We start from the raw sequence: 21,901 nt of genomic DNA, 5'->3' as shown, positions 1-21,901 counted from the left end.
CTTATTTTTTTTTATTTGACATCACTCATTCACCTCTGATGATATCATACAGTTTTTAGCATAATACAATGTGGAGGATAAATCCTTACCCTGACCTTGGTAGAATTTACTTTACCCCCAGAGTTTGAAAATATTCACAAAGACACAGTTGTGCGCTTGTCAGAGAGGCACATGAAAAATTCACAGTACTCTGTACATATGGCAATAACTTTGAACTTAAACTGAATTTGAATTATTGTTGGATAGCGATAAAATATACTGATACAATGCACTTAGTAAAGGAGTCTCCAGTAGCTCTAAAGAAATTGCCAGCCATCACTATGGGATAGCACAGTGTGTGATTGGATCAATATTTTAAATATTTTTGCATTATCAAGTGTACAAGCTTTATTATTATTATTATTATTATTATTTATTAAACAATTACAATGTATCTAATGACAATATGAGTTTTCATTTGTTGTGAAAATTTTTATCAGATAGAACTGAATGAGAAGGACCCGATAGATGAGAAAGATGTGGCTCCCTGTGGCCCTTCCCAGTAAAAACTGAAAATAGACTGTGTGGTGTATGGCCGGCCGTTCATCCCGGCCAATACCTCCAAGCCGCCAGGTGGAGCCCTCCCTGCAGTATGGAGGTGCCCCAAAGACCTGCAGGGCATCATGGACATTGGAGTCTTTATGCACAGCCCTGCTGGATACCATGGGGGCCACTAGGAGATGCTGCAGGGAGGAACGATGTTTATTTGCCATACGGCCCGGAAGTATGTATGAGTCACATGGACAAGGGGAATGACGTGCTTCCGGGGTGAAGAAAAGGACTTTTGATCTGACCCGGAAGTGATAGGAGATCACATGGATTATAAAAGGATTATGGGAGCTCCCAGATAGCGAGCTGAGCTGGGTGGAAGGGTGGCAACGCATCTGGGAGTGAAGGAATTATTTATTGTGATTATTGTGATTGGTTTAATGAGTATTGTGGATGAGAGGGTGCTTTATTTGTACAGAATAAAAATAGTCTACTTTTGGACTTTTATCTGGTGTCTGGCGTCTTGGACAAGGGTTCAAGGGAGCAATAGCGGCCCAAATCTGCCACAACTGATATAGACTGTATGTACGTATACTGTGTGTTATGCAGAACTGCAGGTAGGAGTTAAGTGTATTAACATGATCACATGCAAGGAGATACGTTGTGGTTTATTTGGGACGCAGAATGTTCCAGCATTCTGACAATAACAATGGGGGTGACTTCTCTGTTCTGCAATACAGGCCTGCACTATGACATGCAAACAATCATACACACGGTAAATGTCCTTCTGTGGAAGGTCAGTCTATATGTGCTGACTTCTTTCTACTGTGATATTAAAAGGACTACCATAGGCTTTTGCAGGGAGGTGTTGTGTGAGGCTTGATCGAGAATGCAAGTGCAGTGCAGCACAAAGGAAAGAAAAGAAATGAACCCCATAATGACACCATGAAAAAAGTTTACTTGAGATTTTTGCAAATTTATTAAAAATAAAAAAATTGAGAAAGCACATGTACATAAGTATTCACAGCCTTTCATATGAACCTCAAAATTGAGCTCAGGTGCATCCTGTTTCCCCTGATCATCCTTGAGATGTTTCTGCAGCTTAATTGGAGTCCACCTGTGGTAAATTCAGTTGATTGGACATGATTTGGAAAGGCACACACCTGTCTATATAAGGTCCCACAGTTGACAGTTCATGTCAGAGCACAAACCAATCATGATGTCAAAGGATTTGTCTGTAGACCTCTGAGACAGGACTGTCTCGAGGCACAAATCTGGGGAAGGTTACAGAAAACTTTCTGCTGCTTTGAAGGTCCCAGTGAGCACAGTGGCCTCCATCATCCGTAAGTGGAAGAAGTTTGAAACCACCAGGACTCTTCCTAGAGCTGGCCGGCCATCTAAACTGAGCGATCAAGGGAGAAGGGCCTTAGTCAGGGAGGTGACCAAGAACCCGATGGTCACTCTGTCAGAGCTCCAGAGGTCCTCTGTGGAGAGAGGAGAACCTTCCAGAAGGACAACCATCTCTGCACCAATCAGGCCTGTATGGTAGGGTGGCCAGACGGAAGCCACTCCTTAGTAAAAGGCACATGGCAGCCCGCCTGGAGTTTGTATGACAAAATGACAAAATTTTGACATGAAGTGTATAATGTGTGAAGACTGAAGTCCAAATATCAAATAAGCACTTTCACAAAAGGTACAAGTATAACAAAACAAGTGTGCTTTTATTCAAGAATATAACCAAAGAAAAAGAAATCAGGTTAGGTGGTAAGAACTGCTTATTCATAATCAAGAGGTTGCGGGTTCGATTCTGAGCATTTCCTGTATTTACCATTTTGAAAAATAAGGTGCTCTTCTTGTCTCTATTTCAGAATAAAAACATACATTTGATTTGAGTCTGTAACAGCCGATGTAAATTTATGGTACTTGTAAAGGTTAGCGTTTTTTTTATTCAGTTTTATTCTCTCAGTCACGTTCACTGTCTCCCTGATCTGACACTGCTGTTTTCAAATAAAGATGTGCTATAACAGAGGCGAACTCATATGAGGATGAGGGTTCTACATCAGAGAAAAAGAACCAAGTAGCGCAGTGGACAGTAGAAGTTTAGGGACCTTCAAAAGTCAACCTGATGTTATTTATCTGGAGTTGGGTGAATAGTCTGTGATAGGCCATGATGTGCTGGCTGTCCTATTCTTGTCAAAACTGTCCTAATGTTTTAATATTCTAAACTCAAATTTGCATCAGACATTAGCTTCCCTCCTTGGAGATGTGAATTTTAAGTTTAAAGTAAAATATTTTTGGTAATGAGTGCTATACAGAAAACAAAAATGTACTGCAATATACTTGATCTTGCCACAAGAACAAAGAAGAAGACGAGGAAGAAAAAGTAATGGAATGTAGCCCATCCCTATGGGCTATAGGAAATACTGGAAACTGTTGTTCTTTAGCTGAATAAATCCCTTTAAGACGCACCTAATCATTGCAATGTGCTGACGTGCCGAATGGGGATTATTTAGTATCCACCTGCACTTGGTGTGACTGGAGGTAACAAAGAAGCAGATCAAAAGTATGAATAGGGGACTTCTTCAATGTGACTGCTGTTTTTTCAAGAGTGAAGCCTAAAATGAACCAAATAAAATAGTTTATTTAACCAGTTAGTGAAGTGTGAATCTCTACTTACTTGAGTGCTGCCTTAATTTTTGTAATATAAATGCATGAGAACAGTCAAGATTGGGACCCTACACCTGAATAATGTTACCAAAAGAGAGACGACAAGACCAATAACATCATGCACCAGATGTCTTCAAGTAAATAATAATCATTCAGTGTGCGCTCTCATTAAACCACGTGAAGAAAGCCAACCTGAAATACACACATCACCTTTTTTTCAAGTGGTTTCATTTTAAGGATTAGCATTTGAAGCAACATCTGTGATTGTCAAATCTAGGACTTGTCTAATGAGGCAGACTGGCATATGAAGATAATATCCTTAAGGAAGAAGAATCAAACAGGCTTTAAAATGAGAAAAGAAATAGAAGATAACTCCATTATCATTGAAAAAAAAATCAATGCAAAATTGGGACTAAAAGAGGAAGATAACAGTTTTAACAGTAATGACTGAATACTAACCTAAAAGTTGGCCGCTGCAATGAAGGCAAAAAGTGCCCAGGGGAAAAATTCATGCATTCAGTTCTAGTGAACGACTGCAGCATAACATTCTTAAACTCACTGTATTCAGTTCACGGTTTCAGAGGATCTTACTGTATCATGGGAGAGACCGACAAAAGGCAAAAACCAAATGTGAATGGCGTTCCTGTCCACCATGAAACCCAACACACAAACACACACAACCATCCTAACACTCATGCTGGGCCAGTTTAGTGCCACCAGTTAATGTCATTTTCATGTCAAAACCCAGACGAAAACACACAAAGACAAGGGGTGAACATGCACGCTCCACACAGCTCTGCAAGCAGGCACAGTGCTGCCCACTCACTTTCGGGGAGTTTGTTGTTCAAAAGTTGTACATGTTCATGTGTGTTTTATCGTGTAAGGTACTGTGGTGATACTATTTTCCCCTTTTATACTCTTAATTGTGTAGGCCTGAATAAAATGTCTAAAACCCTTTTGTGAGATCAATTACTTTAGCACTTCCTTCCCCTTTCCCTTCTACTTCTGCAACAGCAGGCAATTAGACAGAGAATCAGGTAGGAGTTAAGTTATACATTTAATTATGTATCATTGATAAAAATACCCAAAAATATTAAGAAAGCAGAATATTGAAAAACGATACCCATACAGCCAAAGTAGCAGTGCATCTTGCCTCCATAGGTGGCTCTCGGCTTATCTTCAGCCTAACTTGCTTTGCTACCACATGGCCAGTGAATGGAGTTTTGAAACAGGCCACATGCCTATCTCCGTATGATGACTCGATATAGAGTTGTCTTCATCATGGACTTCTCTTCATGGCCAGATGGTGTGAGAGAGAGAGAGGGTAAAGGCAAAGTGACCATCTTTATACCAGTCTTACACAAAACACTAACCAATCAGACATTGTAGTACAGAATGGCCTCAGATTCAAAACTACTCATAAAAAGCCATACTTTAGACCAATAGATTTAGGGTACAATTTATCCCATATGGTATATAGTGATTTGCTTCATGAAACTGTAAGTGCATTTTATTTATTAAGCACATTTTAAAACAACCACATTTGACCAAAGTGCTGTACAGGAGTATATAAATTAAGAAAATAATAACAAAATGAAATAATACAGCAGAGATAAACAATGCTGTAGAATCACACATGAAAGAACACATTAACAAATCATTTGTAAGTCAAAGAAAACAAATAGGTTTTCAATTTAGATTTAAAAAGTGTAATTGAAGAGGCTGATCTGATGACAAGAGGTGATGTGTTCCATAACTTGGGGGCTACGTAAGAAAAAGCACAACCACCCTTTGTTTTTAGACCTGACTGTGAAACGTGCTCATCAGATGATCAGATATTGTATTCTAAAGCGAGGCATATTTTATATCTTAAAAAATAGCTAGTCTGCCTGTGCATTCTATAATGGAGCTAATGGTACCAGGGTCTCAGTCTTAAAAAATCCTTAAAACATACCAAACATGTCTATTTTTCATGACAAAAATGTTATTGGGTATTAATCCACCTTATGAGATTGCACACATATTGCAAAAACAGTGTTTTCATGTCACTTTAAGAAGGAAACAAAGCAAAACCTTTTTGTAAGATTCAACCATTTTCAGAAGCTGTGCACTTCACTTTGTTGCTCCTCTTCCTCCACAGCAACGTTTCAGGGCGAGGTGCATGGATTCTTAGGGAAAGTAATTGCCATGCGCTGTTATTAACATTGAATGTTGATGCCTCTATTCTGTAAGACCACTAGACAATAACTGAAAAAAGTCCCACTTAGCTTCACCCACAGTCTCTCCCCACATGGAAGCGTATTTTGTTTTTCACAAAGATATCTCCTGCTGCTACCTGGTATTAACATGCACACGTGTGCCTCGATGGTTTAGCGAGAGAAGGTTTGAGCATGTATGCAGCAAGCAATGAAGTGACAAGACTTGAACTGACTGTGAAGGCTTACGTAATATTTTAATCAAGTTTAACTTTAGTAAATTTAGTACAGATGCTTTAGAATAGACAGAGGGGTTGTGCAGAGCTGTCATTCCTGCCTCACAATCCCAGGGTATGCAAGTTTGCACGCCCTCCCTGTGTATTTGACAGATGTTTTGGTATTAGTGAATGTCAGTGAGTTTACTCACCCAGCAAGAGCGACTCAGTGTTCAATAAATAGTTCATGGGGCTTCAGTCTGTTTCATTGTAGTTTAGTTTAAATGCACACTCTGCCTTTTTGGGCATTGTTTTTATTGTGCATGTGCACAACAGGCCGAAAGTGTGATGTGAAGGCGACTTGGCTGTTTCAAAAAGGCTTTTATTAAAAACTAGCTGTGCTGCCCATCTAAGACGAGTTGTAATATAAGTAATCAATGTAGGCTTCAGCATTAATGTACTGTATTTTGTAATACATGTAGTAATAAAATGCATTGCCTTTGTCATTCCAACAGAGGGTGCATCACCAAAATTTGTAGTAATAAAGTGCATTACTAAAAATGTTTGTGATGCACAATCTGTTGGAATGATAAAGCAATGCATCTGTCATTTGGTAAGGAATTTGTAAAAGTAGTGTTAATGTGTGTGATGCGCCATTTGTTAGAATGCCAAATACAATATGATTTATTACTATAAATGTTTATGATGCACTGTCTGTGGAAACTACAGAGATAGAGTAACCAGATGGACACAGAGATACAGAGACACAACACACGGATGCTTTCCCTTTTATTAAGGTGGATACAATGAAGTGTAATCAGAATAAATATCTTTTTTATTGTAACACAATGTAATGGAAAATACTGAAAATGTAAAGTTTTATTGGTTTATTAAATCCATCAAAAATAATAAAAAAAAAGTTTTTTTCAGAAAAAAATGTTTTTGGCAAAATGCAACATATATTTTTTCACAAAATGCTATATACAAACGTATATACATAAGCAATGAGTACATAATATAAATTTTAAAAGTATAATATATTAAAATAATATATTAAAGTATAATATATTAAAATAATACAAATTATGATTATAAAACATAATAAAAGAGGAAAGTTAGGGACATCGTCTTCACAGGAGATCCTGCTGTCTTTTTAAGGTCTATGAAAGGTCAAAGTACACAAGAACAACATGCAAGAATTTGCAGGCTTCTCTCATGTTGCTTAGGAATAGCGTTTAGGACTCCATTATCAGAAAAACACGACAGATATGGGATTCATGGAAGAGCAGCAGCATAGAAAGCACTGCTCCCTAATAAGAACTTGAGTACTCACCTCACTTTGTCACAATGCAAGTGGATGATCTTGAAGAGCTGTGGTTTGGTGTTCTAGTTCTGGACCACACAGACTCCCTTATGAAGGTCTCATGACATTTAACATTTATTTTATTGTTTGGAGTTGCTTTGGTGTACCAACCCTTGGGTAGTTTATCATCACTGAAGGAACCATCAATATGACTCTGTGTTCTTCTGGAAAATGTCTGACCATCCATTTAGTAACAAGTTCTCTTTGCTCAGATGGCATACGCTACACAGCACACCACCACTGAAGTGCAGAACACAGCCAGCCATCTTAGCTCCCTCAAGCGACTAGTCACATTTCTGACTGTGGTGGCAGTGGTCCCATTCCATGTTACTTCCACTATGGATTCATGACCTGAAGTTGAAGTGCAGCTGAATAATAAAGGTAGTCAATGATCCATACATAAAGACACATCTACATTAGAATAGTTTAATTATTTATTTAGTCTTTTTTCTCTTTCTTCATCATGTAAAGCACTTTGAGCTACATTGTTTGTATGAAAATGTGCTATATAAATAAATGTTGTTGTTGAAGAAAAAAGAGTATTTGCGATAGCCTTGTCAAAATCCAGACATAAAGCCCATTGAAATATGATGATAAAAAACTTAATTTGTAAATGAAAAGCATCCACATCGATGTTTTGTAAAGAGGAATGGATTAAAATTTCTCCACAGCACTGTAAGAGTCTTATCAGTTGCAACAAAGGCACAACTAGACTGAAAGAGGAGTGGGGTAGGTACCATGGTGAACCCCATGTAATTATTTGACATGAAAATAATCAAAAAGTCAAAAAAAAAATAAAATAAGTGAGTCTGTCTTCACAAAAGGGAGTCGAAAAAGCTGAAGATGGCAGCCTATCCGGTTTTATGTCACCCAGGCAGGAAGGGGCGGGTCCAGGTGGGCGGGTGACAAGAGTGACATCAGAGGTTTTAAGGCTGTCAGTCTGTAGAGGTTGGAAGAGAAAAGGCATTAAGCAACAGCGCCAACCCCTGGTTTGGAGGGCAGATACCAACACCAGGGCCTTTAAGCTTTCTGCCATGAGCTGGCGCCTGACACAGTATCTATACTAATAAAAGGCAAAGCCCTCACTGACTGACTCATCACTAATTCTCCAACTTCCCATATAGGCAGAAGGCTGAAATTTGGCAGGCTCATTCCTTACAGCTTACTTACAAAAGTTAAGCAGGTTTCATTTAGAAATTCTACGCGTAACGGTCATAACTGGAACCTACTTACGTACATATATACGGCCATAGCCTGCAGCTCGGTCGCCGTGTGAGGCGGAGTTGCATCCCCCATCATCACGCCTCCCATGTAATTGAGTGCCTGCCCATATAAGGCCGTCCGTCAGCAGCAATCCAATAGACACGCTGCCGCTAAATATTCGCGGGTGAAGGACTGTGCTTATGCAAACGAAGATGAGATGGTCAGGAATAGAATAGTGTTTGGCACAAACTCAGCAAAAGTGCGAGAGAAACTTTTTTACGTTCATAGACACGCAATCCACAACTTAATACCGGGAATGCCTGTTAAGCATCTTAGATTCATGAGTACCGATTTGGGTAGTGATCACTTCGATGAATGAAACCTGTTATCTTTACAGCGGTTAACAACGAAGATGAGATGGTCAGGGATAGACTAGACAAACACGGAATGTAACTTGAACACAACACATCCTCCAAATACGAACCTGAACAAATAATGATAATCAAATCCTTGATGACAGCAACGCTCATAACAGTCACAAAACAATTACATTGACAATCATGTTACGTTATTTTTAAAATGTTTCCTTTTCTTTTTCATAACTTCTTTAACACACTACTTCTCCGCTGTGAAGCGCGGGTATTTTGCTAGTATATAATAAATGTACACTAAATCTTAAATTTGACTTAATTAGGTTGTGATGTTCAAGTGCGCAGTTACTCTTTAAAATATTGCATAATTTTCTTTAATAAATAAATGTTGAAATATTGTATTTTATTAGTATTATCTTTTGGATGATAACATTCACTCTAAAAAATATACAATAGTGTAGAAAATGTGAAATCTTCTTGTAAATGGTCAGCAGTTACAAGTCAATCAAAGTGCTCATCAGTAAATTTACTTAAGAAGAGTTTGTGTTTCTTTGTTTTATTTAGTGGGAAAACAGCACTACAGATGGGTAAAGATTCAACTCTTCAGCTGCCACGACCAGATTTACAAGTGCCTAGAGCTCGGAGCAAGACTTACCCGAAAAGGACGGCTCAGTCATCTCAGCAAGCAGGTGGGCTTAACAGCAGGTGCTAACAATCCGAGGCCTGGAGCCTATTCAGTAACCCTGTCTCTTTTGAAACTTTATTCCTGAGCTTTTATCTTCACTGTCATTAACACGCATATCTAAGAGTCAGTGCATGTGCAGTTATCAAGAAAAGAGCATTCAAGTGGTGTTAATAAAAATAGTTTACAGTTCCATTCTGCACCATACATATTTATGTTTTAAATATTAGAAACATAGTCTGGATAAGTGTGAATATCTCAGTAAGGAAAAAGTAAAAGAATATATATTGTCATGAAATTCTCAGACACGGGTGCAATGGTTGGGGTGCCAAGTCAGCTGTACTGGAATTTTTTTAAACATAAAGTCCAAATACCAACAAAAATTCTGCATGAGCATTTGCTGAGAGGTCCGTCTTCCCTGCCGTTCTCAGGACAAAAGACAACTTCCTTTGTTCGGCCATCTGTTTTTACAGGCCCTGACCCAGAAAGGCCATGGCTTGCATTGCCCCACAGGGGTGGATGGGGGGGATTAGGCCCCTTGTCCTTGTGACAGCTCAGTGTGGCAAAGGAAACAATAGACATTGTTAACGACAGCGCCCCCTCCTGCTTCAGGGTGGTATTAGTGTACTTACCAGAGCCTTCTGGGTGGTCCCAAAGCACATAACAGAATACCTTATTACATATTATAGCCAGGAGTATGAAAGAGAAAAATCATTTTAAGCCAAACTTGTAAAATTTGATGTCAGAGTTCCAGGTCGATTTACACCTGATTTAATAATAGTTCAGGTGCTCTGTGAAGCATAAATTACTGTTGTATAATGATGCCTTCTGTTCATAATTCTGTTGCTCCACTGTATTTTTAAACATGTCTCCTTTTAACTTGATTTTTAAATATTAATAAAATAACTTTTGTAAACTGAAAGAAAAGTACACTCCCATTTCCGGTGCATTCCAAAAATTTCCTTGAAGTTGCTACTTGAAAGAACTGAATTGCAAAGCAGTTGATTTTGTGAATCTTCTGCAGATGTGTAATATTTCTGGCACCGTCATATGACTGTCTATCTATCTATCTATCTATCTATCTATCTATCTATCTATCTATCTATCTATCTATCTATCTATCTATCTATCAATGAGCTTTTCTCATATCTATCTATCTATCTATCTATCTATCTATCTATCTATCTATCTATCAATGAGCTTTTCTCATATCTATCTATCTATCTATCTATCTATCTATCTATCTATCTATCTATCTATCTATCTATCTATCTGGATTTTTTGGACCACGGCACCCTGTAACCAGCGTTTGACAACCCCCCAAATGCACTGTGCGCTGAAACAGGTAGGAATTGGCTATCTATCTATTGTCATAATCTGATTTATAAATTTAACTTTTTTCAACTGTTTCATGGCCTCCAAAAATGATTGAATAGGGATTTCAAGGTTGTTTTTTCTTTGACCCCAATAAATGTAGTGGTTGTATCCATCTTTTTGTTTCTTGTGGAAACGATTTACACTCTCCCACGGCATCACCTTGTTGCCCTATGGACTACACTTTGTTGGAGACTGGTCGCAAGGATGTGTAAGGACCTGTTTCTGGAGGTCACGTGTCACAATGTCACTGGTGTGACATTTTAGTGACATTTTAACAGCCAGTGCCATGAGTAACTATTTATCTAAGATTGTATACGTGAAAGAAAAAACTTCATGTCATTTCATATTGTTAGTTTTTGATTTTACTAGTTATGACTTTTTTTTTTGTGCCCTCCAATTAAGATTTATGTCTTGTGTTTCTTGGCTTTGGTAGAATGTACCCTTTACAGTTTATTATTTACTGCCCTGTTTTCTGACCGCAACTCTGGCTACACGTACGGAGCCAATTTGTTATTTAATTACTGTCTTCTTAAATATATCTATCTATCATATAGTGCCTTTCATGTCTACCCTATCTATCTATCTATCTATCTATCTATCTATCTATCTATCTATCTATCTATCTATCTATCTATCTATCTATCTATCTATCTATCTATCTATCTATCTATTTCTCACAGTGATGTTATGGTGCAACAGGTTCTAGTAACTTTCAATGCTATGCACAGATTGAACTCGCTAATATGAACAGAACAATGCACTCTGAAGCACATTGAGTAGTCAGTCTAAAATAATTATTAAAATGATAAGGTAATACTAGTTTAGGTATTGCAAAAATGTATCCAATACTCATTTACTCTTATGTAACAACATTTGGTCTTAATGACACTTATAAAGCATCAGTAAAGTGTGTTTATTCATGTCTGTGTAGTGAGCCTTTGATATGCTGATAAAATTACTTATGAATATGAAGGATTCACAGATCTTATGCTGAAGTGTGCAATATCAATGGAATACGTCTCACTTAAGCCATCTCTGACCATTCTAAAGTGAAGTTATTTTAGAAATCCACATTACACAGATATGGATAACCACTTTACGGATGCTTTGTGTCATTAAAACCAAAAGAAGCCTTTGTTAAGGTCTTGTTACATAAGAGTAAATGAGTAATAGTTGTATTTTTGCAGTACCTAAGCTAAAGTGTTACCAATTAATTATTTTCTAAATGTGTCCAAAATAATTTAATCTGTAAATAGCATAAGAGCAGTTTTGTTGAGAACAGGCCATTCACCCTTCCAGGCACATCACCCCCTACTCTCGTACCTTTTGTGAAATCTCAAGTCATGTTTTGAAAGCCGTGGTGTCCACCACCCATTTGGAGGTTTATATCTCATATCTATAGCTCTCTAAGTTAATTAAGACCTTCTAATGTCTGCATAAAATTTACTCTCAAGCAGTTTCCATCTGTGCCCTTGTGTTCTGGTCAGTCTGTCAGCCAGCCATTCAGTCAGTCAGTCAGTCATTATCCAACTGCTGTATCCTAACACAGGGTCACGGGGGTCTGCTGGAGCCAGTCCCAGCCAACACAGGGCACAAGGCAGGAACAAACCCCCCCGCAGGGTGCCAGCCCACCGTAGGAGTTCTGGTCAAAGAACTAATTTTGAAGTATCAATTGGAATCCACTCTGCTAAGTCTCTATAATTTTGAACATCTTTCTCGTGTCTCCTCTTAATGTCTGTTTTTTAAACCGATTCTGCTCTTACAGTCTTTCCTCATAGCTCATGCCATGTAGTGCTGGAATCAGCTTTTATGTTCTTTCCTGGACTTTCTCTAGTGCTGTTGTAGTTTTTCAGTTTTTTTCTTTTTGTTAAACTGAGCCAAGAACTGCACGTGGTATTGCAGATGAGAGCTCACAAGTGTGTTATATAGCTTAAGTATAACCTCTCTTGACTTGTACCCCACACATCGGGCTATTCAGCCTAACATCTCATTGGCCTTCTTAAAAGCTTCTGTATGCTGTCTAATCTTTAACATTTGGACAGATTTAAGGAAATTATCTCTGTTCATCCTTGTTGAATTGCAAGTAGCTTGGGGACCATCAGACTGGATTTGTTCTTATCCATTAGTGGCTGTTTGCTAGCCTCAAAGACTGGAGCTGAACGAGCCTGCATAAGGTGTGAAGTAAACACACAAAAACCGCACCGATACACGTCTATTGAGGGGGCACACGCTCCAGCTACAACCACAGTTGTTATAAAATGGCCTGCATTTCTTATCCCATGCATGTCACCCGAGCATGTTCTCACAATCTGTGATTGTCTGCATTTTCAGAGCTTTCTTTATTAAGTATGTCATTCCTAATTTTATCCCCTTATTTCTAAGAAGGTATTAACACATTTATTTCATAACTGTCCGTTAAGTTCCATTGCTTTTATTCATTTAACTTAATATAATTAATAAATAGTTCCATTCATGTTAAGTAGCTGAAGAAACATTTATGAAACGTTTTCACTTACTTTCTATTTCTGTTTTATAACAATTTAATTGAGGGACGTCAATTAGTAGCCTTTCATAACGTGGAATTAAAATAGTTGTGAGTTTGTAATCGTGAACTAATTACATTTTTAGATTATTAATTTCTTACTTAAGAAAAAAGCAAAACAGAGTATCCTTCCTTTCTTTTGTGGATGGCACATGTTGATCAAATATTTGACTTGGCCTGAGGGGCATCCTTTAGAGAAACCTGGGTTTCATTTTTCACGTAGCTTATTCATACCCTAAGAAGATTATTAAAGGCACTAAATATTCTGTGTCTAAATTTGGCAACACATCAGTTCCACGAAGCTTTAAAAAGAATTTAAGGATCTCTGATATTTTCTGACATCTGTCAAAACAATCTAATGTTTTAAGAAGTCATTTCAGCTGTATTTGTAAAAATCTGCAAAGGCACAACTGTCACTTAATTTTCTTGTTCGTTTTTAATCCCCGTTCAATGGCAGGTTTCTACATGACCATAATATTCTAACTACATTAAGTCAAAATATGACATAATGTGAACAACAAAAAAAATAAATAAATAAAAAAGACTTTATGCTGTTTACCTCTGGCAGGGCCATGTACTTCAGGGCTAAATTCTTATGTCAAAACATCTCCGGGGTTTAATCGTATTTTTCCCAGAACTGTTTCTGCTCTTGCTCATTCTATGTGCTGTATAACTTTGAACATATCTATTGATGTTTTTGCATAAGCTTTACTTTGAATTTCGGTTTGCTCAACTGTACTGTCTGTCTGTGCTCATTTTTGTCTGGGATGGGGGCTTAAAAGGGGATCAACTTTGGAAATTATTACAAAATGATAAAGACTTGTCCAAAGGAGCGGAGTGTAATAAGCATATCGAGAATAATGAGAGGACACGTATGGCGCGTGGATGACTCAGAAACTTCAAGAAGAGTGGAAAGATGGTTTCCATTAGGAAGAAGAAGAGCAGGAAGGCCATGAAAGAGGTGGAAAGATATGGTGATAGACAGAGCAAGAGGAAGATACCTGGATAGAGAGAAGTGGAGGACGTTTTTTAACGGGCAGGGATGCAGTGTCTTAAGACAATGGAAGCGTGGCTATCTAATTAACTGACTAGTAAAAACACGTACTCCTATGGCCCTTAAATCAAATGCAAATGAAAACCAAGTTCAAGAGAAGGAGATGTTGAGAGTTCTTATGCTTTCAGGTTAGTTCTTTCAATTCCTCTAGATGTGACAATGTATTTTATAACCTCCAGAGGGTATATTTTAGCATCACACCATTAAAAATACAGCTTGACATTGTTCACATTGCTGACGTAACTTTGCAAAGTAGTGATCTTCAAAGAAACATTGATCTAAAGAACTAAAAGTAATGCTTTCATATGGTCAGATGTTTTAACTATTTGATTTCTATAAGAATGTATGTATATGAATTGAGTACTTAATTGTAGCGTTACACTGTATTACAAAGTACAAGGTAATATCGCCTCGTTACTCTGTAATTGTACAGGTAATTATATGTAAGTACAATGTATTTGGGACACCTCATCTAAAGTGATACCAAAGATTTTCTGCTCTGATGAAACAAAAATTGAGGTCTTTGCGCAAAACTCCAAGTGTTCTGTCTGGTGAAGACCAGGCGCTGCTCATCACCTGCCTAACACCATCTCCACGGTGAAGCGTGGTGATGGCAGCCTCATGCTATGGGGTGCCTCTCAACGGCACGGACAGGGAGACTGGTCAACACTGAGCTAAATGCAGGGATGTTCATGAAAAAAATCCTGCTCTAGAGTGCACACGACCTCAGACTGGGGCAACAGTTCACCTTTTAACACATAATGGTAGAATCAGAATTTGGCTTTATAAGCTACTTTGTTTTGAGTCAATCAAGAAACCAGGGGATAGTGTAATGGTTTGGGGAATGTCCTCCTGGCACACATTAGGCATCTTAATACCAATTGAGTGTCATGCCTGTAGCAAAGCATCGCATCATTTTCAGCTGGTTCTATGAAGTGCCACAGGCTTTACTCCAGTGACCAGCATGAACACAAAGATCTCAGTCCAACAGAGTGCCTATGGGATATTAGAGAGAGAGAGAGGGGTTAGGAGCAGGTACTGATACAGCACATTGCCACAGCCACCACATTCTGAGAAATTCACAGTGAGGAGAAAGCATCTTATTGAATCCATGCCTTAGAGAATGCAGGCTGTTCTGGAAGAAAAAGTGCTAGAATAGTCAATCTAATAAATTGGCCACTGAGTTCGTATTTACACTTCCTGGAGCCTCCTTGTCATAAGTGGATACAAGTCAAGTCAACTTGGAGAGCATGCACTGGTACAGTGCTTTGCCGCACCCACTATATGACGAAACAACTCGGGATCCCGGTTGGCAACTCCCCAGGCATACACGTAGTCCAGTCCCACCCTCTGGAAATGATCTTCTATCTGCTGCAGCCAGGTGTTACGTGGGCGACCCCTTGGCCTGGTCCAGCCACTCGGGTCCCCAACAATGAGGATCTTATGAACTGGATCACCCTTAGTTAAACGCGCCAAATGGCTGTAGTGCCAAAACCGACGCTCCCTCACAATGCTGGTAATGTGCCTCATTCAGGACTCCATGAGCAACCACTCATTTGACACAAAGTCAAACCAACTGTACCCAAGGATTTTCTGGAGAGACACAATACCATCTCAGGTCACTAGATAGCGTCCATGTCTCACAACCATATAGTAAGACAGGAAGACTTGGACCTTTGTCCTTTTGCATAGATATTGGGAGCGCCACACACCCCATTCCAGCGACCTGATGACCCCCCATGCTCTCCCAATCCATCTATTGACCATAGGAAGAGTCACCAGAGACATGAATGTCACTGCCAAGGTAAGTAAACCTCTTGACAAGGTCGACACTCTTTCTGCAGACAGACACACGGCTGATGGCTGTGCCCAAGAGGTCTTTAAAGGCCTGGATCTTGGTTTTTATCCAGTACACTTGCAAGCCCAGATACTAAGACTCCTCGCTCAGTCTCTCAAGCGTCCCGATCATTAACTCTGCGAAGATCACAGCATCATCAGCAAAGTCAAGACCCGTGAATCTTTCTTCACCAACAGATGCCCCACATTTGCTGGACCCCACACCCTTGCCCAACACCCAGTCCATACAAGCATTGAACAGAGTAGGAGCAAGAACACACCCCTGAGGAACCCCAGAATCAACTGGGAAAAACGCAGAGGTCTTGCCTCCACTGCACAGCACTCACAGTACCAGTGTACAGGCCAGGGATGATATCCAGCAACTTCGAGGGGATCCTGCGAACCCACAGGGCAGCTTGATCAACTGAGTTGAACGCTTTGCAAAAATCGACAAAGGCTGCAAAGAAACTCTGCCGATATGCGCTCCATGAAAACCCTCAGTGCCAGGATCTGATCGTTTTTTTATACCTAAGAAGTCTACCATTGGTCGCATCCTAAGTGGATACAGTGCCTTTAAAACATACTCATCCTTTGGAGGTTTTCACATTTTATTATTATGCAACATTGGATCACAGTGGATTTAATTCATTTTTTGGCACTGATTAGAAGAAAAGAACTACTTATTGTCAAAGTGAAAACAGATCTCTACAAAGTGGTCTAAATGAATTACAAGTATGAAACACAGAATAATTGAATAGCTAAGCATTTACTCTCTTTAATTTGACACATTTAAATCTTCACTAATGCAGCCAATTGGTTTTAAAAGTCACATAAAGAGTTCAATGGAGATCACCTGTCAAGTTATTTCAGCTGACTGGAGTCTTATCTGAAGTGTCCAACTTGTGGTGAGTCAGTGGTCTGGTGGTCTGACCTACGCAAGGAAGACAAAAGAGCACTCCAAACAACTCCATGAAAAGGGCACTGAAAAGCACAAGTCAGGTGATGGAGACAAGAAAATATCCAAGTCACTGACGAGTCCAGCTAAATCAATCATTTAGAGATGGAATGAGTTCAGCACAGTTGTAGATCTGTCTAGAGCAGGCCATCTCCCAAGATGGAGTGATGATGTAAGAATACTAATAAGAGAGGCCACCAAGAAACCCAGGAGATCTCTCAAGGACAAGCCAAGATTGGAGGGACAGTGCTGAAAGCATCTTTAGCCTGGGCACTTCACCAGATGTGAGAGGGGCAAAGAGAAAAAACAAAATAAAAACACCGAGAAGGTGCCAGAAGGCACTTGGGAGACTCTGAAGTCAGCTGGAAGAAGGTGCAGTAGTGTAATGAAGTCTAATGGAGTGTTTTAACCAAGAGACTACACATTGTACAGAGTAAACCGTACACATTATCAAATGCACACCTTACCTTCCGTGAAGCATGGTGGCGCCAGCATCATGCTGTGGGGATGCTTCTCTGCAGCAGGCCCTGGAAGGCTTGTGAGGGTAACACAGTAAAATGAATGCAACAAACACTGGGAAATCATGGAGGGAAACCTAATGCAGTCTGCAAGAAACTGGCACCTTGGCAGAAAATCTGATTTCCAACAATTCAACGAACCCAAGCATAAAGCTGCACAGGAATCGTTTAAAAACAACAATGTTAATGTCCTTGATGGCTGGACTTGAAAAGGCTGCCCACTCGCGATTTCCATGCAGCCTGATAGAGCTTGAAAAGTTTTACAAAGAAGAATGGGGGAAAAACGGCAGTGTGCAGACATGCAAAGCTGAGAGAGGCCTGTGCACAGGGACTCAAGGCTGTCATGGCTGCTAAAGGGGCATCTGCTAAATACTGACTTGAAGAGGATGAAAACTTACATGAGCAATTGTTGCGTTTTTATTTGTAATTCATTTACATCAATTCTGTGTCAAAAGAAGACAAATTAAATAACCTGTGATTAATTGTTATATATATAACTTCCAAGAGTGTGGATACTTTTAATAGGCACTGGATGTTTTTCAGGCTCCCAACCACTAGAACACACATTGTGCCATTAGGTGTTAGTACTTAAGTCACTGGCTGCTGAAGCATGGCATCATAGATGCCAGCTCTGAATGCATTGCTTAGCAGACTGTACCCAGAACTGTGTGAAATTAGCATTAATCCTGCATTATCAAACAGCAGAAGTTCAAAGCGGAAAACTGAACTTTTCTGTTTTGTTCATATTTTATTTGGTCTAAATGTATAAATGGTTAGCATTGGTTGAACAATACAACTGGGCAAAACTGCAGAATAAAAGGATTTGGGAACTGCTGCTGTATGTGCCATCAGCTGCTGAGTAATGTATCTGTGTACAAGCAACATATTCCATCTGTCTTGGGTCAGAAAATGAAAAGTCAGGATAACTACGTCTAGCATGCTGGTCATGTTAAGAAGGATTACTTTAATGGCACCATCCATCGCAATCCCCAAGGAAGCCCCAGAAATAATGACTACTAGGCACTATTTTTCAGATGATGGACATTCTTTGGACTGCAAAAGCAACGCTTCCAAACTCTCATCAGTGCTGTCACTGGGTTCTGTTTTCTGTATGTGTGTCATACTGTGCTTCTTGAGAGTGGATCAAATAAGTAAGGGGAAAACAACTGTAGTAGAGCTTAACAGAATTCGTAGTAAATGCTTGAAAGGCTTTCATTTATTTGACTGCTATTGTTTAATAAATCACCTGATATTGCCTCACAGCTCCAGGAGACTGGTCGTGAAACATAGGTGTGAGTGAGTGAGTGAGTGAGTGTATGTACAGTATGTGTGTGTCCTGCAACGGCGTGGCACTCCATCCAGAGTTGGTTCCACCCATGCACCCAGTGATGCCAAGGTACAGGTCGACTCTCAGCAACTCTACAACTGCAGTATGTTCGTTGGGTCCTGTAAAGAGGTGAATGAACAGATGCCCTTTATTACATCACTAGTCATCACTTGATCCTGGCATCATTTTGTGCTTCCTGTTGCCTACTACTGAGTCTACCATACTATATTTCTATTCTGACTATCTTAATTTTATTCCATACCTTTTTTTGGAGGAGCCGCTAATTTCCATGTAAGGAGACATTGCATAATTTGTATGTTATGGGAGCTCACCAGGGGGATATCCATAGCCTAGAGCGGGTGCAGCTGTTGTTGACATAGTTTATCCCCATTTCATTATAAGTTTTGTGAGTTGTAAATTCACTTCTGAAGGTGTAATTCTTTCTTTATCTAAATAGAATCTCCAAGGAAGTGTTATGGGTTTCCATCACTGCCACTAAGCATTTAGGGCACCTTTTTAAGATATCTCTTTATGAACGGAATTATCATGCATAAGATCTAGAGAGACAACTCTGAATATTTCTTGGTTTTGTTTTTTTTTAGAGAAATGTATTAACGAGAAAGTAAAAATATTGTTTACTCAAAAACCAAATCAAATTGTCTTTCGCAATGTCCGCAGTTGTGCCTCCTATAGAAGACAGTAAATATTTCATTTTTCTTTTCTTTTTTTTCTCTAAAAGTGAAATGAAGAGAAATATTGCAAAATATGAAAGAGGAAGCAAAATCTTAATTATGATAATTAAAAATGATGACAAGGTTTGATTTATTCATTTTTTCTTCCTCCACTTTTGACTTTCCGGGCCTGTGCATGATATGTCCTCAAGTGTCCACCCAAAAGGTGTCTGTCTAATTAGCTGTCTAAATAAGAAATAGCAATAGGCTTACCTTTTACATTAAATTCAGCTTTCATTTCAGCTTCACCTTAATGTTATCAGTGTGATAAACTTACGTGGGAGAATATCAACTCAATTCGATTTTATTGTCCCAAGAGGGAAATTTGGTTTGGCAGCAGTCAGCAGATTTTACAAAGAGACCCCAGCATAACATTAAAATACTCTGCTATCAAACATTTTTAAAAAGTGAGCATAATAATTATAGTGAAATACTAGCAAAATACCCGCGCTTCGCAGCGGAGAAGTAGTGTGTTAAAGAAGCAATGAAAAAGAAAAGGAAACATTTTGAAAATAACGTAACATGATTGTCAATGTAATTGTTTTGTCACTGTTGTGAGTGATGAGTTGTTGTCATATATATATATATATTTACACACACACACATAAACATATATATATATACATATCTATACATATACACATATATACATACATATATATCTACATATATACACATACATACATACACACAAATACATATATATATACATACATACACACACACATATATAAACATATATATACATATACATACATATCTACTGTACATATATACACACACAGCTACTGTATTTCGTATCAGTGCAATACGCTGTTTGTTAAAACGGTTGACTCCCGCTCTTACGTGCAATAACAAATCAAATCATTCAGTTGTCTTTGCTCATATGTCATTTTAGAGCTGGACGCCTGGCATCTTTTTTTGGCCACAGGTTCGTTTCTGTTTGGTGTGAGGTTCTGTGTTGTGGAGATTCTCAGGATGGATTGCAGGTGCTCATCAGTGAGGCGACTCCTGTGTGCTGTTTTGTTAGTCTTTATCACTGAGAAGAGCTTCTCACACAGATATGTGCTACCAAACATGCACAAGGTTCGAGCCGCATGTAGACGGACTTTTTTTGTTCTTCAAAGTCACCAAAGCGCCGTGCAAACTCAGTGCGCAATAACTCTATAACGCGGTTAGAGTTCGGCAAGGCAGCTGAAGCGCTGCATTATGGGATCTGTAGTTTATTGTGTTACCAGCGCTTCATATACCCGGGCCATTAATAACAATAATACAGTATATAAAATGATCTCGCGCCCTTGAGTTTGACACATATGGACTAAATAGAACTTGAAAAGATATATTTTTTCAAATGTGATCGCGCAATTCAGATAGAGTTGACGCGCACTACAGCCTGCATGCCTCAATAAGTCATCCTCCCTCGCTCTTACTTTTTTACCGTTCATCTAATGAATACACTGAGTATGGCTTTACCAAAACAATCATTGATGGCTAATAAAGTATCCATTATTCGAGTATGTAGATCGGGATATATATATACATATATATATACCCGCGTATTGCAGCGGAGAAGTAGTGTGTTAAAAAGCTAGAAAAGAAAAGGGAACATTTTAAAAATAACGTAACATGACTGTCAATATACAGTATTTGTTTTGTGAGTGTTACTGAGTGTTGCTGTCATCAAGGATTTGATTATCATTATTTCTTTCAATCAGGTTCGTATTTGTAGGATGTGTTGTGTTCAAGTTACATTCCGTGTTTGTCAATCGTTGTAAAGATGTCAGGTTTCATTCATCGATTCGCTTCTTACTGCATCAATAAACAGCTCGTCTTCTTCTTTATCTGAGACCTGACACACTGCATGCACGGGTTTTTTTTACACTGTCTTCCTTTAGCGGACATTGACTTTTTCCAACGTGTGCTTTGTTTCCGCAGTAGTTGGATTTATGAATATGCTTGTATGTATCAGACGCTTCATATTTTTTGCTGCCTTTTCAATTGTGTAATTCGGTTTTGTTCAGCCTCTTTGGAACTGTTGCTTTTATCTGTGCACTGCGTCAGTTCACGTGAGCCACTCGTGTACTTGCATCGAAGGTTCCCAGCTGTGCTGGTGCCATCTCGTGCTATGTCCATGGCTGTATTTAATGTTACCTTAGTCCTGGCACTTAAAACTTTCTCTCGCAGTTTCGCTGAGTTTGTGTCAAACACCACCCTGACCATCTCATCTTCCTCTCCATAAGCACAGTCCTTCACCCGTGAATATTTACCCGTGGCAGTTTGCTATTGGATTGCCGCTGACGGACGGCCTTATATGGGCAGGCACTAAATTACAAACGC

The 21,901-nt window shown here is 39.0% G+C and overlaps 1 protein-coding gene across 2 annotated transcripts in view; it reads left to right on the top strand.

Annotated features, from left to right (window-relative positions):
- epb41l4a (erythrocyte membrane protein band 4.1 like 4A) overlaps positions 1 to 21,901 on the top strand; it is a 486,901-nt gene that overhangs the window by 375,461 nt on the left and 89,539 nt on the right. For both annotated transcript variants that reach the window (XM_039759425.1, XM_039759424.1), the window contains exon 13: positions 9,107 to 9,231. In XM_039759425.1, coding sequence (XP_039615359.1) covers positions 9,107 to 9,231 — 125 coding nt within the window. The remainder of the gene's footprint in view (positions 1 to 9,106; positions 9,232 to 21,901) is intronic.

Source organism: Polypterus senegalus, chromosome 7 (genome assembly GCF_016835505.1).
Source record: "Polypterus senegalus isolate Bchr_013 chromosome 7, ASM1683550v1, whole genome shotgun sequence".
NCBI classification, from domain to species: domain Eukaryota; kingdom Metazoa; phylum Chordata; class Cladistia; order Polypteriformes; family Polypteridae; genus Polypterus; species Polypterus senegalus.
This window is presented reverse-complemented; position numbering and strand designations above follow the sequence as displayed.